The following is an 18,020-nucleotide window of genomic DNA, read 5'->3' as shown; positions in this document are numbered from 1 at the left end:
AATATATTATAATATGACAAATTGGATTGCAATTATTGTTCATGTAGTTGTCATGACCCCATATTAACCGAGAGAATACATGAAATATTTGTACTTGAGAAGTAAAAAAAAAAACTAGAGAAGTACAAATTAAAACCAAGGGTTAAAAATACTGAAAACATACTTTGAAATATACATTTTCACTTTAAAATGTATAGAAATTTGGAAATTGTCAATTTTTCAACTAGCGTACTCTCCAGCAATGACAAAATGATGAAAACACTGGTAAATAAGCCTTCATTATTGCAGCAGTCGCATTTAATTTTCACCACAAGGTGTACATTTTCACATATTTACCTCAGAGATTTGCGTGTTGATTTCTCTGTTTACTTGTTATTTATTTTCTTGGTGCAGATTGCAGTTTGTCTGACACTATATTTTCGGTCAGAGCTGCATCATTTTAATGATATCCCAAAACATACTTCCGCTTCAGATAATTGCTGCTGTAATTATTATGCTTTTTTATTTTTTATCATTACACTACGGAGAACATGGAGAATTGCGCCAAATTACGGATGCAATCACGAGGAAGTCTGAGCCTCAGATAAACTAACACATGGTAAATCTTTGAAGATATTCAGGTAATTTGTAGATAAGTATATTCAGTTGTTTTTGCCTTTGATCCCAATTATTTTGCCAATTATTTTGTCGAGAAAATATCAATCCATACACATAAAATCAAAATCATTTGCTTTAAGAAATATTCCAAATTTAGAAAGCAATTAAAGCTGAAATATGGCATTTCAACCCTTTACACGTCTTCAGAATTAATCTGGAACTGAAAAAAAATACAGTAGTGGCAGATGTTCATGCAAACCCATTTATGAATGCAAATCAGATTGCTAGATCTGGTTAACATTGAGAGAGCAGAACCGGATGGTTTTGCATATTTATCATATGGCCAGAATTTAAACAAAAAAAATAAGGTCACGTTCTTGTCACATTATGGGATGCCTATTGACAGCATGATTTGTTTTCGTGTCACAATGCAGGACTTTAATAACCAGAAATTGTATTGCTATTGTTCCCCTTGAGGTTTTTAGTGATGCACTGCAGCTAATGCAATATTGTTATTGTGTTTTGGTGGCTTCTTTTGTGAGTCATACTATTTATTGAGACAATAATCCTACTTACTCATATTCAGCCCTTGATTGAAAGCCCTTGTTTCTATAGATCAGCCCTTGCTAATTGAGACATTGGTTTTGTGACCTTTATGTATTTCCATGTGTGAGGAAACAAAGACCGAGCTCTTGAACTCACTTAATGCGTTTATTAAAATGGCATTCAAAGGTTCAGTAAGACTTTTTTGAAAGACTCTTCTGCTCACCAATGCTGCATTTATTTGATCAAAATACAGCACAATCAGTAATATTGTGAAATATTACACATATACACTCACCTAAAGGATTATTAGGAACACCATACTAATACTGTGTTTGACCCCCTTTCGCCTTCAGAACTGCCTTAATTCTACGTGGCATTGATTCAACAAGGTGCTGAAAGCATTCTTTAGAAATGTTGGCTCATATTGATAGGATAGCATCTTGCAGTTGATGGAGATTTGTGGGATGCACATGCAGGGCACGAAGCTCCCGTTCCACCACATCCCAAAGATGCTCTATTGGGTTGAGATCTGGTGACTGTGGGGGCCATTTTAGTACAGTGAACTCATTGTCATGTTCAAGAAACCAATTTGAAATGATTCGAGCTTTGTGACATGGTGCATTATCCTGCTGGAAGTAGCCATCAGAGGATGGGTACATGGTGGTCATAAAGGGATGGACATGGTCAGAAACAATGCTCAGGTAGGCCGTGGCATTTAAACGATGCCCAATGGGCACTAAGGGGCCTAAAGTGTGCCAAGAAAACATCCCCCACACCATTACACCACCACCACCAGCCTGCACAGTTGTAACAAGGCATGATGGATCCATGTTCTCATTCTGTTTACGCCAAATTCTGACTCTACCATCTGAATGTCTCAACAGAAATCGAGACTCATCAGACCAGGCAACATTTTTCCAGTCTTCAACTGTCCAATTTTGGTGAGCTCGTGCAAATTGTAGCCTCTTTTTCCTATTTGTAGTGGAGATGAGAGGTACCCGGTGGGGTCTTCTGCTGTTGTAGCCCATCCGCCTCAAGGTTATGCGTGTTGTGGCTTCACAAATGCTTTGCTGCATACCTCGGTTGTAACGAGTGGTTATTTCAGTCAAAGTTGCTCTTCTATCAGCTTGAATCAGTCGGCCCATTCTCCTCTGACCTCTAGCATCAACAAGGCATTTTCGCCCCCAGAGGACTACAGCATACTGGATGTTTTTCCCTTTTGACACCATTCTTTGTAAACCCTAGAAATGGTTGTGCGTGAAAATCCCAGTAACTGAGCAGATTGTGAAATACTCAGACCGGCCCGTCTGGCACCAACAACCATGCCACGCTCAAAATTGCTTAAATCACCTTTCTTTCCCATTCTGACATTCAGTTTGGAGTTCAGGAGATTGTCTTGACCAGGACCACACCCCTAAATGCATTGAAGCAACTGCCATGTGATTGGTTGATTAGATAATTGCATGAGAAATTGAGAAAATGAGAAATTGAACAGGTGTTCCTAATAATCCTTTAGGTGAGTGTATGTTTTCTATGTGAATATATTGTAAAATGTCATTTATTTCTGTGATCAAAGCTGAATTTTCAGCATCATTACTCCAGTCTTCAGTGTCACATGATCCTTCAGAAATCATTATAATATGAGGATTAGATCGGGAAACATTTCTGATTATTATTATCAATGTTGAAAATAGTTGTGTTGCGTAATATTTTTGCGGAAACCATGATACATTTTTCTTTTTTCAAGATTCTTTGATGAATAGACTGTTCAAAAGAACACCATTTATTAGAAATATTAATTGTCTTTACTGTCATTTTTTTATGCAAGAAAACATCTTACGGACCCCAGACTTTTTAAGTGTAATGCATATAGTTTTTATTAAGTTCAGACAAACTTTATCTGGTGAATATTGTTGTGTCGTGCTATTGTTCTCTACAACAATAGTTTCTTATTGAATACAATGACCTACTTAACATTTTTAAATGTGACTAAAGTGTCCATGTATGTTTGGGCCACTATTTCTGTATCACAAAATTATGTTTACACACAAAGTTTAACACTTTACAGTAAGGTTTAGTAGGTAATCAATAGTTAATGCATTTGATTTCATTAAATTTAACAATACTTTTACAGCATTTATTAATTCATGTTATTTTCTACATAAATACATTTATAACATTTCAAGTTGGATGCATTAACATCAATGTTTTATGAACTAACAATATGAATTAGCAATGAACTGTCTCTTTATAAGTTAACATTAACCAACATGAATAAAAGTTTTGTCCATTAATAGTTCATGATGCCTAATGCATAATAGTAGTTTTCAGACTATATTCAACAGGAATAAAATGCATGGCAGGATTTGATTTCTTATGAAATTGAAAAGTAAAGAAAGTTCGTATTATAGAAAGGTTGTTTAACTCTTTCTCCGCCAGCGTTTACTAAGTTGCGCGCCAGCGCCAGCATTTTTTATCAAATTCATAAAAGTTTTATGGCCTCCCAGAATATTTTGTTGTATGCATTTTTGAACATGCAATATATCTAAAGAAAGAACGGAGCATATATATGTGTCCTATAGAGAATGTGTTAGGCCTCGGGATTCTTTGCCAGAACAGGAGCTTAACATGTCAGTAGTTCACCGACGAATTGTGTTTGTTTCCACACTTGCTGACATGTGTTTACGCTCCTCCGCCAAGTGCACCTTGCCTCTGACGTCCAGGGTAACAGTGTTTTATGTGCCGTAAAACAGTCTGATGCTGTGAAATGGTGTCCGATTACCTCTCACTCTTCTAGCCATGCACAGCTCTCGTCTGCACTCAGCGATGATCAGGAACATTCCCTCTGCATTTGATCCCCGTCTCTCATTGTTAAAAGAGTGGGAAAAATAGGACGCTTCACCTAGACTTGTGTGTTTTTCCCTCTGTGTGTGTTTACAGAAGTAAATATGACATGGCAACTAGGTGCACTGACCGACCTGCTCTGGAAATTCAGTGAATTTACAGAACGAGTTAAAATGTTCAGTTGGTACAGTGTGAAATATTGACCGTCTAAGGTATGAACAGTGTGAAAACCACTCGCATATAGTTTCATTTATTTAGTTTTTGTTTTGTATAATGACTAAAAACTGCTGGGTTGTTTCAACCCACCTTTGGGTCAAATATGGACAAACCCAGCCGTTGGGTTACATTTTTTTAATTACATTTTTAACCCAACGTTTGGGTTTGTTCATATTTGACCCAAATTGGGTTAAAACAACCCAGCATTTTTTAGAGTGGTAGTGGCAAGCCAACACATTTTAAACCATTTCTGTCGTACAGCAGGAAGGAAAACATGTCAGTATTCAGCCAAATTGACAATACTCTGTACTCTATATTCTCTGAAGTGACTGTGGTATCCTGACCAGAGGTCACTTTTCTAACTCAATTGAAGTGCTTTGAAGTTCCCAGACTTATTTTCTCTCTGAGCCTTGTCCTAGATTTCAGTTTTTATGCAGACATGAGCTTAGAAAATCTGTTTGCTCCAAAAAATAAATAAAAAACAAACTAATGATGCACTTGAGCGGTGGAGGAATATTGCAAGTTTTCTGAGTCTGTTGCTGCTGGCTTCCAGTTGGGAAATCAAATCCTACACATATTTGACAAATCTCCATCGGAGATTCACCGCCAGTGGAATCCATTCCTGCACGGACTACACATTTAGCCGTCATAACAGTTATATTCACTTCAGGAAACATAAAGTCTGAAGACTCAGGATGGAGTTATGGCATTTCTGACAGCATATTGAGCCAATTCTCGCTGCAATTACCTGACGTTTGTCATGGCACTTTAGCTGTGAAGAGAGCTACAATTTTCACTCCCACTGCAAAAGAACGGCCTCCTCTCTCCACAAGCTCTCCAGCCGGCTTTAAAGTGAGCGGAGATTGACATTTCTTGGTGACCCAAAAGTCCAGAGAAGAATTACTTATTTACTTTCAAGAAGCCGCCAGCCTGGCTGTTACATAAGAGGATGAATGAGACCGATGAGACAGGCCAGCAGGGTTACTGTTGTACACTCAAGCTAAAAATAAGATCAAAACTATTGATTTTTATAAACTGAAATAAATTAACTGAACTGTAATAATATCATGATAAAAAAAAAAAAAATTATTATATTCAGTGATGGTTGTAATGTAAAGCAAGTTGCGTCTTCACAATGTCAAAATTTGCTGTAAAATTTTGTAAATATAAAAACAAATATGTAAAAATTGGTCTAATACTTAGCACAATTACTCAACTGCCAATGTTGTAACAAAAAACCACCTGCTTAAAATTGTTTTCATTAATTGAAATAAAACTCAAATGTAAATAAATATTACATGAAAATCTTGAAATGTTGCCTTGGTAATTATCTGAAATAAGACTGAAGTTGAAGTACTAGAATTACTAAAACTCAAATACAAATAAAGCTCTCTCTCTATATATATATATATATATAAATTGACATAAAATGACTACAACTATTAAACAATTAAAAGAAAACTGAAAATATAAAAGCCTATTCAAAATAGTAATAATAAATACATAAATATTAGCATACAAATAACACTTTAGCACTTTGCAATTCATTGTTGAAACTACTTAAACTCAAAGTATATTGAAATGGAAAATGACCAAATTGGAGTTTCTTCCTATGTAGTTTCTTTCACATGAACGAGTAGATGATTTTCTCTATGGACTTGTTATAATTCTGCTGGAATAATTCTCTCTCCACACAACCTATTTTCACAGAATCTGTGCGAGTATCAGTGTTGACAACTGACTGGTGAAGATATTTTTATGGTTACACGTCTGGCCCAACATTTGTTTGTTTGTTTGGTGTCTACGCAATAGTTACATCCCTCTGTTAAACCAGTTCCATAATCTCACCAACATTACGAAAGATAGAGACAACAATCTGCTTGGATATGAATAATTCAGCATTTTTTTCTGGAATTGTCTTTTTTTAGCATCCATCTCCTATAGGACAGTCATACATCTTAAATAAGCATCTCTGTGAAATATGATTTGTTATATTGATATGAAGCGTCTGTAAACAAGCCTATAAATTAAATATATAAAATGTGACATTGGGTCACTGGGTTGATTTAGTTGGGAATTCAGTTCAGTTTATTAATATCTTGACATTATAACTATTCATAAAGAGCATCCTGACTTTTGTGTAATAAAATAATAATAATTGTATTTCAGGAATAAAGTGAGTTTTGTAACACCAGTTTCGACAACATCAATGAAACATTCTCAATAATAATAATAATAATAATTCTAAAATGATCAGACTAAAATCAATGATTTTTCGGTAACACTTTACAAAAAAGTGGTTTCATTAAAATTTCATTTTAAAAAGTGGTTTCACAAAGGTTGCATTTGTTAACATTAGTTAATGTATTAACTAACATGAACTAACCATGAGCAATGCATTTGTTACTGTATTTATTAATCTTTGTTAATATTAGTTAATAAAAATACAGATGTTCATTGTTTGTTCATGTTAGTTCATGTTGCATTAACTAATGTTAAATGCAATTTTGATTTTAATAATGTATTAGTAAAGGTTGAAATTAACAATGAGTGAGTGATTGAGTGGGTGGATAAGTGGATGAGTGGGTGATTGAATGATTGAGTGAGTGAGTGAGTGAGTGAGTGAGTGAGTGAGTGAATGATTGAATGAGCGAGTGAGTAAGCGGGCGAGTGAGTGAGTGGGTGAGTAGATGAGTGAGTGGGTGGATGAGTGGGTGATTGAATAAGCGGGTGAGTGAGTAGAGTGAGTGAGTGAGTGAGTGAGTGAGTGAGTGAGTGAGTAGAGTGGGTGAGTGAGTGAGTAGAGTGGGTGGGTGGGTGAGTGAGTGAGTGAGAGTGATTGAATGAGCGGATGAGTAAGCGGGCGAGTGGGTGAGTGATTGAATGAGCGGGTGAGTAAGTGGGCGAGTGAGTGAGTGAGTGATTGAATGAGCGGATGAGTAAGCGGGCGAGTGAGTGAGTGGGTGAGAGTGATTGAGTGATTGAATGAGTGAGTGAGTGAGGTGAGTGAGTAAGTGAGAGTGATTGAATGAGCGGGTGAGTGAGTGGGTGAGAGTGATTGAATGAGCGGGTGAGTGAGCGTGCGAGTGGGTGGATGAGTGAGTGAGTGAGTAAGTGAGTGAGGTGAATCAATGATTTAGTGGAGTAAGTGAGTGAATCAGTGAGTGAGTGAAAGAATCAATGAGTGAGTGAATCAATGAGCGAGTTAATCAGTGAGTGAGTGAGTGAGTGAGTGAGTGAGTGAGTGAGTGAGTGAGTGAGTGAGTGAGTGAGTGAGTGAGTGAGTGAGTGAGAGTGAATGAATGAGTGAGTGAGTTTGTGTGAGTGAGTGAGTGAGTGAGTGAGTGAGTGAGTGAGTATCATAGAAGCCTACATAGGACACGCAGTTTGGAGAATGGAATGACATGGAATATTCAGGCATTTGGCAAATTAAATTATATATACACACACACAATGGTTACATTATTAGATGCTACTGAAAGTTTCAAAGATCATTTTCATAACTCAGTTAGATCCTTTTAACTGTATTTTCATAGAAATAAACAACAGATTCTTGATATTATTATTCATCTTTTTTATAGAGCCATCCAGTCCTGTGACCGGTGTTTTCCAATGTATCCCTTCATGCCTATGATATATTGTCTCAATTTCATGAATTTTAAAGGTGTCCCACATAGTGACCGGAAGGCTTTTTGTTCAAGGTCGTATGGCAGCATATCTAATCATATATAGAGCACTGAACGGTGCCGTACAGCATTCATGCCTCTTCAGCATATTCGCTCTGACTGGAGAGGGATATATGACCTGTGGCAATGAATAAATGGAGTCGCCAGTTCCTGCTGATCTCTGCAGGTTATATTCTCATTTACTGTAGCAATGGAGCTTTATAGGCAGGTTTCACAACAAAACAATCTAAAATAACAGTTTTTACATGAGCATTCTTTAAAAGTGAGGTGTATACACATTCAAATGACTCTTTTACAATTACATTTCGATTACAAATATTTATATCTATACATATATAAATGTCATATATTATCCAGATTTTTTTGTTTGTAATAACTTGTTTTGCCTCTCAATCAACTTCTCTCTTCAGTTGATGTCACCAAGGATTTGTTTGTAATGATTTGAGCGTGATTTCCAATATTATTATTTTTTTTGAATGGCTGTTATTCTCGTTCCAGTTCCATTTAGTCATTTAGCAGACGCTTTTGTCCAAAGCAACTTACAATTTAGGACTAAATTAAGCGAGTCATCGTGAAGAGGCAAAAACAACACAAGACGTGCTCAAAATACGAAGTTCAGGCATTGTTCAGAGTAGCATAAGCCAGATAAAGGAGGATTAAAGGAAAAGGAAAGAAATGTTTTTTTGTATGAGGTTAAGTGCTCACGGAAGAGATGAGTCTTCAGTTGTCTTTTGAAGAACAACTGAATTGGTAAATCTCACTTTGGGATTGCTCCTTTCACACATATAGTCTTTACTGTGTATTTAATGATAAAGTAATTTAAGTAATTTTACGGTAATTTACTGGGATTACTGTGTGAAAGGGGCTAGTGATAAATATGTGAAAAATAATGTGTTTTTTGAACATTCAAGCATGAAAACCTATTCTAGTAGAGGCCAAAAACAAAATGACTTTATAAAAGGGCACTTTATGGTGCGGTCACATTAGCAAAATTTTCCATGAAAGAAAAAAAGGTTGTTTGTCTATTGTCAATAGTGTAGCAATATGACGCACAGCTCACACTGACGTCACTTTCAAACCAAGCAGCTTTCTGTTGGTTAACACTGTGAATTTGCATGACCAACTTGAACATGAGCGAAATCTGCGTAGGAAAGTTTTCACCCTCCCGCTAAATGCATGATCACGTAGATTCTTATTGGAATAACTGGAACAGTTAATGCGACTGCACCTTAAGTCACCCAGTCCCATCTTGGCGCTGACTGATTACTCTGTTAGTTTGCACCAACAGACTAGAATAACCGAACGAATTGAGCTCTTATCAGGCCACCGTGAACCAAAATGAACCAGGCCAGTCAAGGTCACCGTCTGCTCCTGCAAATTACCTTGGGATAGTGGATATCTTCCCTCATTACTCAGACACAAGATCTGAAGGTAATAGCTCAGAAGAGATGGACTTGGGAGGGAGTGAATGAGATTTTAAGGGGCTTGTATTTCCTTCATCTCAGCTTAGAGACCAAACAGAAACCCAATCATTCCCCTTGGAACAAAGTTTGACTTTGAGAATGGAAGGATATTGGGGAAGACCAGAAATAAAAACAAAAGGCCCCGTTCATGTCAAAGAACCGCACGAAAAGCTGATGAAGAACCCGATAGCCCTGCTATCTGCGTAACTGAGGATATATCAATGGTTTACTTTCCAAAATTGCTTGTGTCAGTACAGTGTCCTTTAAAATGAACTAAAGCTTTCTGACGCACGTTCAGTTTTTAATCAGTTTTGCTGGGTCGGACAGTTAAACTATTCATGTTAAAAGGATCCCAATAACTTTAACCTGTCCTCTGCGCCCTTGGCTTCCCTTCGCACAGGTCTGTCAGTCAAGTACTGTCTGTCTACAACATGCAATCATTGTTGAGGCCTCAAAGATTTGTGGAAGGGGGTTTTGAGTACAAGAAAATATAGATTGTAATATAGATTGGTCAGCCATTATGTTTGAAATGAGAAGTTCTATACATTGGTTATTAAATATTTTTATCATTTCAGCTACCAAAAAGTGTCTAGCACCCATAGTTGTATATAACATATCGTCGCTGTTGGGCGGAAACCTTTTTTTGTTTTTCATAAATCATTACTGTTAGGGTAAAGGGTTAAGGTTAGAGCTTGCATTTGAGCTTGATTTTGGGGAAATGTTTTGATAATCTAATGACACAAGTGCCTGACCACAAATAAAGCCACAATATCAACTTTGACAAATACTTTGTTTTTTCCATATCCTGGAAAGTAGCATTTTTGGAGATACGAGGTTTCCGCCCGACAGCGATGATATATTCCCATATTTAAACCCGTTCCACTGCAGATTTTAGCTTGAAATGTGCAAAAAGTGTTAGTTTGGTTATTTTCCATCTGTCATTAAATTGCTAAGGAAATTATTGTTATATTATTATATAAAATAATAAATTGTCCATTATTATTATTATTTATAGTAGTAGTAGTATCATCAAAGTAGTTAAATATCGGCTATAATAATTGATCTGGCCAAAATATTGGTCTATAATTGGTCAAATATTGCATTATTTAACAAGTAATAAATTAAACTGCTCATAGCAGTTTTCTTCAATATTCTGCAGCCCTAGATGACAGTATATGATTCTGGCTGGTTGGCAGGGGTGGAGTCCTGGCTGCTCTTCTGTCATTGGCTTTCATCCGCACTCCCCATGAAATCAGTACAAAGAACTCAATTAACACTTTTGCAGCCATGTTCCTCTCCTTCCCAGCTGAGGAAAGCCTTGGGATGAAAGGGTCGAGATTACGGGAGTCTCGTGTGACTCCGGGCTAAAAGATGGAAGGAGAATATTAATCTCCCTTTAGTGTGGCTGCTTTTGGAAATCTGTCTATTGGGAGTCATGAGACCAAATGACAGCAGTTGGCCTCATAGATTTTTGGATGAGATACAAATCTACGTTTATTGATTGTTTGCCAAAGACCTAGTAATGCCCTAGCAACCACATAGCAATCACATAACAACCAACTAGAACACCCTAACAATTTTGCCCAGAAAAGCTTCCACTCATAATTTATTCAGGAAGTGTAAAAAATGAATTTTGTGAAAACCTACTTTTCTAAGGTCTTAATTCAAGTTTGGTGCCACTTAAACACAATAACGTCTTAGAGAGAGGTAGGTGTTTAATAAACATAGGTTCAGAGCATCAGATTTGATTTATTTTTTAAATTATCAATTTTATTATCAGTTGAATGTTCTATTCCCCAGTGTTACATACAAAAGTGAGCACGTCGGGGTCACCAAAAGGGAATAAGCATCTTAAAACCCTGTTTTTGTACATGTGTGTTCTAGTTTGTTGGCATTTCTGAAGGCTGTGTTCTCCCCGTGTTGAATTCATTATCTAGTGTGTCATACCCTTGGGATGAGTGGAGAATGTTCTTTGCAGCTTTATTTGAAATGTCATGTATGTTGAATATGTGACGGCTTTAATGTGCAGGTACGCAGTGTCCTATATATGAATAAGTAAACAGCATTTGAATGCAAAATAAAAATAGAATATTTTTGCCTGCCAAACCCATATCACACATTATCTGTCAAAGCTGTTAGTCACTTTATTTTTTATTTTTTATATATTCATAAAGTTGGTTGTTTGTGTTGTATGCTATAAATATTTAGATATTTACAAATATTAATTTATTATATTTTGGGAAATACATCACTCAAAATTATTGACACATATGTTCTTCCAGCCAATATATGCACAGTCAATGGCCACTTTATTAGGTACACCTAATACTGGGTTGAACTGCCTTAATTCTTCGTTGCATAGGTTCAACAAGGACACATTCTTCAGAGATTCTGGTTCATATTGACATGATAGCATCACGAATTTGCTGCAGATTTGTCGGATGCGAATCTCCCTTTTCAAGAAACCAGTTTGAGAAGATTTGTGATATGGTGCGTTATCCTGCTGGAAGTAGCTGTCAGAAGATGATACAATGTGGTCATAAAGGGATGGACATGGTCAGCAACAATACTCAGGTAGACTGTGACGTTTAAACAATGCTCAATTGATACTAAGGGGCTCAAAGTGTGCCAAGAAAATATTCCCTACACTATCACACCAGCAGCAGCCTGAACCGTTGATACAAGACAGGATGGATCCATGCTTTCAAGATGTTTATACCAAATTCTGACCCGACCATCTGAATGTTGCTGCAGAAATCGAGACTCATCAGACCAGACAACGTTTTTTCAATCTTCTGAGCGTTCAGAGATGCTCTTCTGCGTCAAGGTTTGATGTGTTGAGCGTTCAGAGATGCTCTTCTGCTTCAAGGTTGGATGTGTTGAGCGTTCAGAGATGCTCTTCTGCTTCAATGTTTGATGTGTTGAGCGTTCAGAGATGCTCTTCTGCTTCAAGGTTTGATGTGTTGAGCGTTCAGAGATGCTCTTCTGCTTCAAGGTTTGATGTGTTGAGCGTTCAGAGATGCTCGTCTGCTTCAAGGTTTGACGTGTTTAGCGTTCAGAGATGCTCTTCTGCTTCAAGGTTTGACGTGTTGAGCGTTCAGAGATGCTCTTCTGCTTCAAGGTTTGATGTGTTGAGCGGTCAGAGATGTTCTTCTGCTTCAAGGTTTGACGTGTTTAGCGTTCAGAGATGCTCTTCTGCTTCAAGGTTTGACATGTAGAGCGTTCAGAGATGCTCTTCTGCTTCAAGGTTGATGTTTTGAGCATTCAGAGATGCTCTTCTGCTTCAAGGTTTGACGTGTTGAGTCTTCAGAGATGCTCTTCTGCTTCAATGTTTGATGTGTTGAGCGTTCAGAGATGCTCTTCTGCTTCAAGGTTTGACGTGTTGAGTGTTCAGAGATGCTCTTCTGCTTCAAGGTTTGACGTGTTGAGCGTTCAGAGATGCTCTTCTGCAGACCTCAGTTCGAATGAGTGGTTATTTTAGTTACTGTTGCCTTTCTATCAGCTGAACCAGTCTGGTCATTCTCCTCTGACCTCTGAAAACCCTAGTGATGGTTGTGTGTGAAAATCCCAGTTAATCAGCAGTTTCTGAAATACTCAGACCAGCCCGTCTGACACCAACAACCATTCCATGTTCAAAGTCACTTAAATCACCTTTATTCCTCATTCTGATGCTCAGATTGAACTTCAGCAGATCATCTTGACTATGTCTAGATGCCTAAATGCATTGAGTTACTGCCATGGGGACCACTGACACAATTACAAAATGCCTCATATGATCTTCATTAAAGTGGTTCAAATTACTTCAATTAATCCCGAAATTCATGGATTTAGAACAATAAGTAGAGATGACAGACACATAGATATTTTGTGTGAAATATTCCTTTACCTTGCTGTAAGCTCTCCTGCCTCGACTGTGCGGTAATAAGGTTTATTAATGAGATGCTTGTATACTAATGAAGCTCCATTAGCCCATTTTAAGGGTTCAAGCTCTTTTCTCTAGCTACTAATTACAAAAAAGTACATGCTGTGCAGGTGAAAATCTGTTCACTTGAATATGTATTAAGAAATCAAATGAGTTCTTTTGTAGCACAATAAATTATGGTTAATATTAGTCCACTGGTGCATACTTGGAAGTAGGACACCATCTGGACACCTTTGACATTCGGGGTGTCCCAAAAATGCACACAAAAAAAGTGTTTGGCTGTTCACTGTAGGATAAGATATAACATATTTCGAACATATTTACAGATGAGTTTAGTATCATTCAATCATTCAATATATTTAGAGTCATTCAATATATGATTATTAAAATATTATAAAACTATTTTAGCTGTTATAGTGCAAAATCAAAAGTCTATTTTATAAATAGTCTAGGTAGTCAATTTTTTTTTTTACTCGGTCTTTAAAGAAAACTTTAAATATATAACATATCAACATAAAATTAATTCAGTCCAATGGCAAAACCGCTATTCACCCAGTCCTCAATGTCCTTCTTGATGTCGTCTCTCTCCAGTTGGTTTTCTGAAGAGGATGATATTGATTCTGGAATGTCTTACAGGAAGTCAGCGCACAATGCATTTGCTTCTGAAATGTATTTAATCTCAATCTTTCTCCTTCACAGCCACCTAGTGAGGACGATCTCTGCCCGATCTGCTATGCACACTCCATATCAGCCATCTTCAAGCCCTGCTCCCACAAATCCTGCAAGTGAGTAGTTGCCAGCACACTATCAACAGCTCCGTTTTTTTTTGTCATTCATTCATTCCTCCATTTAGGAGATTAACACCATGCTGTTAAATGCCTCTATTCATTACTTACAGTATATGTAGCATAAATACAGCCTGAAATACTAGCGCTGTTTTGATGCTTTCACGGTTAACGTTAAGGTCTCAGCGCGTCATTGAAGATATCATAAGTTTGATTTTATGCATCAAAATTGAATCAGTTTTCTTTGGTGGTTTGTGTTGGGGTTGCTTACATCATTCCAGTGAAGCGTAGCACGGATAACATGCGCTGTGACGTGACTCAGCACTCTTTAAATGATTAAATGTCACTCTCTTTTTATTTCAGGGCCTGTATCAATCAGCACTTGATGAATAACAAGGACTGCTTCTTCTGCAAGGCCACTATCACTGGAGTGGATGATTACACCAAACCAGCCAGCTCTTAGTATGCCCTTCACACACACACACATATTCAGTGTTCAGACATTGACATTATGTACACTTTCCCCAAAGACTTCACATATTCAGGTTGGACTCATACTGTTGCACCCCACAGAACATCAGGTCTATGTACGGTCACCCTACAGTCTGTGCTGGCGTATCTTTAACAGTTTGTCCTCTGACGACTGGAACGAGGCCTTGAAAGGCTATAGTTCTTCCATGTGTCTTTGTGATGAATGGATGAGATCTTGTTTAGAGCCGCACGCTCGCGGTGCTTCTGAAGGAAGCTGACGGAGAGGAAAACTGCTGGAAAACATCGAATCTCTCGCCACTGTCCTGTCTCGTTTCTTCTCAGCTCATGTTCTCAACTTAATCTCCTTTTGTCTGAACTCTTTCTGTCTCCTCTTTTGTCCCTTGCCGTCTTCATGTTTCATCTCATCTCCCCTATTCTCATATCACCTTTTAGTCTCGTCCCACCACGTCTTGTCTCATCTCATCTCATCTTCCCTCCTCTCCTTTAGTATCTGATCATCTTCTCGTCTCTTTTCATCTCCTCTCCTTTTCTGTCTTTTCATCTCATCTACTTTAGCCTCCGTTTTTCTCATATGTTCTCGCTTCATCTTGTCTCATTTTGTCTCTACTCATCTTCAATTTTCATCTCATCTCTTCTGTTCTATATTTAGTTTTGTCTAGTCTTTTCTTTTCCTTTGTCTCTTCTTTTTGCCTTTTGTTTCTTACATTTTCACTTCTTGTCCCTCCTCATCTTTATATCCGTTTCAACCCTTTCCTCTTCTCTATTCTCCCATTACTTTTATCTCATCTCGTCACCTTTTATTCAATGTTTTTTTCTCATCTTTTTGTCTTGCCTTAACTTCTCTCGTTTAGTCTCTGCTCATCTTCTCATTTATATATCTTCTCTCTTTTCATCTCATCTTTTTAGTCTCTTTTTTCATGTTTTTCTCATGTCTAATGTTGTCTCATGTCTTTTCTCACCTTCATATCTCTTTCATCTCCTCTTCTCTCATCTTGTCTTTTCCATTTTCCTATCCCCTTTTAGTCTCTGATTTTCTTCTCATCTGTTTTCATCTCACCTTTTCTCTTCTCTTCTCTTCTCTTCTAATCTGTATTTGTCTTGTATTGTCTCTTCTCTTCTCTTCTCTTCTCTTCTCTTCTCTTCTCACAAACTCTGGTTAAAATAGTATCATATCAGGAAGTCAGATATAATCTCGATACTAGTGAGACAGTTTTTCACATCACTCTCTGTATTTGCTAATGTTTTTATACTCGATACTGACAGCCATATTTGACATAGATGACAACTTGTAGTATCACACTAAGCAGAACCTACAATCACGTCTGATTATTGTACACGATTTTCTACATCAAAAGAACCAAGGAAGAAGAAATGCATCTACGCAAAACTGTAACACACGCCTGTCATTTTATTAAGGATTTATAAAGCATCATACAAGATAAGAAGACAGTTTCAGGACAGTTTACATGGAGATATAAATGCAATTTGATCCATGGGATAGTGATAACAGTTTATGTTTGAGAGAAATGCTTTGATTCTGCACCAACACTTGTTCGTTCTGCTCACCGCTACATTTCTTTTCCATTCCGACGGCTTCCACGTTTGATCTGTCTTCATAATGGTGTTTGTTAATGTTCTCAAACAACCCATAGCCTTCTTCATACCAAGATCTTTCCCTCGGTCTGTTCCATTAGGAGTGCCTAGACTGCTGTTTTTGTTACTGAACACCAACAGACATCTAGATTTAAGTGCTTTGCTGTTGTGTGCATGGGGTTGTCTTACCCAGAATCCTTTGCTAATGGATTATGTTGCATCTCAGGCTCTGCCTGCACTCAGAATCCATTGCCTCACCACAGTTCCCTTATTAAAGGATATTCAGCTATTGACAACAGCAATTTTCTACGCCGAACACAGGTGTAGTGACTCTGTTTTAAAACCCACAGATAATTCGATTGGTGTTGGACCTCAGCGTTGACTGTCACAAAACAATACGCAATTGTCAAAACAACCCGTACAGGATTTCTTCCAAAGTTATCATTCGCTTCTTACTAATGCACACAGACTGTTTATTCAAAACACAGCCGATTTGCCACGACCGATTAACTTTCAAACACTGTATAGAAGTGATATGTATGAATTATCAAAACCAAAAGAGTATTTGGGTCACTATTTCTCTTATTTGGACTGTTAAAAGCATTTCTCACAGTGTGGTGTAATATTGTTTTTAAAAAGGGGGTGCATGATATGATTATAGGACCCCTCTCTATAGTTATGTAGTGTGTGTGTGTGTGTGTGCGTGTGCGTGTGAGTGCGCGTTTGCGGTGAGCGTGTGCAGACGACTTTAATTTAAGGTTTTCCACTCTCAGGCATCTGCTATTGTTGTCAAAGGGAATTTTAGATTAGTTGAGCAATATTTAAAGGACTGTTGATGTTTTGTTTAAAAAGAGAGGACATGGCAACTTTTGGTTCTTTCACTTTTGTGAGAGTGTACATGTATTGATGTAATATTAGCATTAAATTATTTATCCTAAATGTTGTCTGGTTTGCTTACTCTTTAGGCACTTTGAAGTGTACATATTGGCTTACTAGTATATTTAATTATTAAGCAAATAATAATAAAAAAAAAATCCCCAAATGCATTCAACCCTGTTACTACATGATTTCCACCCTGTTTAAAGAACATTACACAATGATTTGGACCTTTTCCACGGCATGATGAAAGGTAAGTCAAATCTAGGTAACACTTTATTTTACAGTGTCCTTTCCTTGTTGCATGTTACATGTTGTTACTGTAGTAATAACTATAAATTATCCATAACTACATGCAACTAACCCAAACCCTAATCCTAAACCTACTGTAAGTACATGTAGTAAATTATTATTACTCAGTACTTAAATGTATAATTACACAAGGACACATTCAAATAGTGTAACCAAATCTTATATTGTTTTGTTAATGTGTACTCATTGAAATTTACTTAATTCATTCAACTCTGTTACCTACATTATTAAAATGGTTTTCTTACAATAACATTGGTAACAGTTGAATGATTGAGTTGAGTGAACGAACTCTGTGGGAAACTTGTGAATTTTATATTGGTTTTGTTCATCTTAAATAATTAACATTTAGCTGTTTAATTACAACCTGTAACCCTGTTTCTTAAAATCCTGTTAACCATTCTTGCATATGTTTATTTAAATGCCCCATTTAATCATGGATTTCATTAATATTTCTATCCTATATAGTCTTATTATTATTATTATTAAGTTGATTGATAGAAAATAATAAAATCAAACCAAGGTTTTATACTACTACTGTATATACTACTAAATACGGGTAGCAGGGTTGAAAAATAGTCAAACTCTAATAAAAACAATTTTATATTAAACTTATACAAATAATTATAGAATGATTATAACAATGTGTTTGTTTTCATAAATAAATATAACATTGTGTTTGACCTCCTGA

At 36.9% G+C, this 18,020-nt stretch overlaps 1 protein-coding gene across 3 annotated transcripts in view; it reads left to right on the top strand.

The window, feature by feature from the left end:
• Window positions 1-17,083, top strand: part of rnf123 (ring finger protein 123) — a 150,897-nt gene extending 133,814 nt beyond the window's left edge. For all 3 annotated transcript variants that reach the window (XM_084417316.1, XM_084417317.1, XM_084417315.1), the window contains exons 38-39: window positions 13,974-14,059; window positions 14,423-17,083. In XM_084417316.1, coding sequence (XP_084273442.1) covers window positions 13,974-14,059; window positions 14,423-14,522 — 186 coding nt within the window. In that variant the 3' untranslated portion in view covers window positions 14,523-17,083. The remainder of the gene's footprint in view (window positions 1-13,973; window positions 14,060-14,422) is intronic.
• The last annotated feature ends 937 nt before the right edge of the window (window positions 17,084-18,020 follow it).

Source organism: Rutilus rutilus (assembly GCF_951802725.1).
Source record: "Rutilus rutilus genome assembly, chromosome: 8".
Taxonomy (NCBI): Eukaryota; Metazoa; Chordata; class Actinopteri; order Cypriniformes; family Leuciscidae; genus Rutilus; species Rutilus rutilus.
The sequence above is the reverse complement of the archived record's forward strand: the minus strand, read 5'-3'. Positions and strand labels throughout refer to the sequence as shown.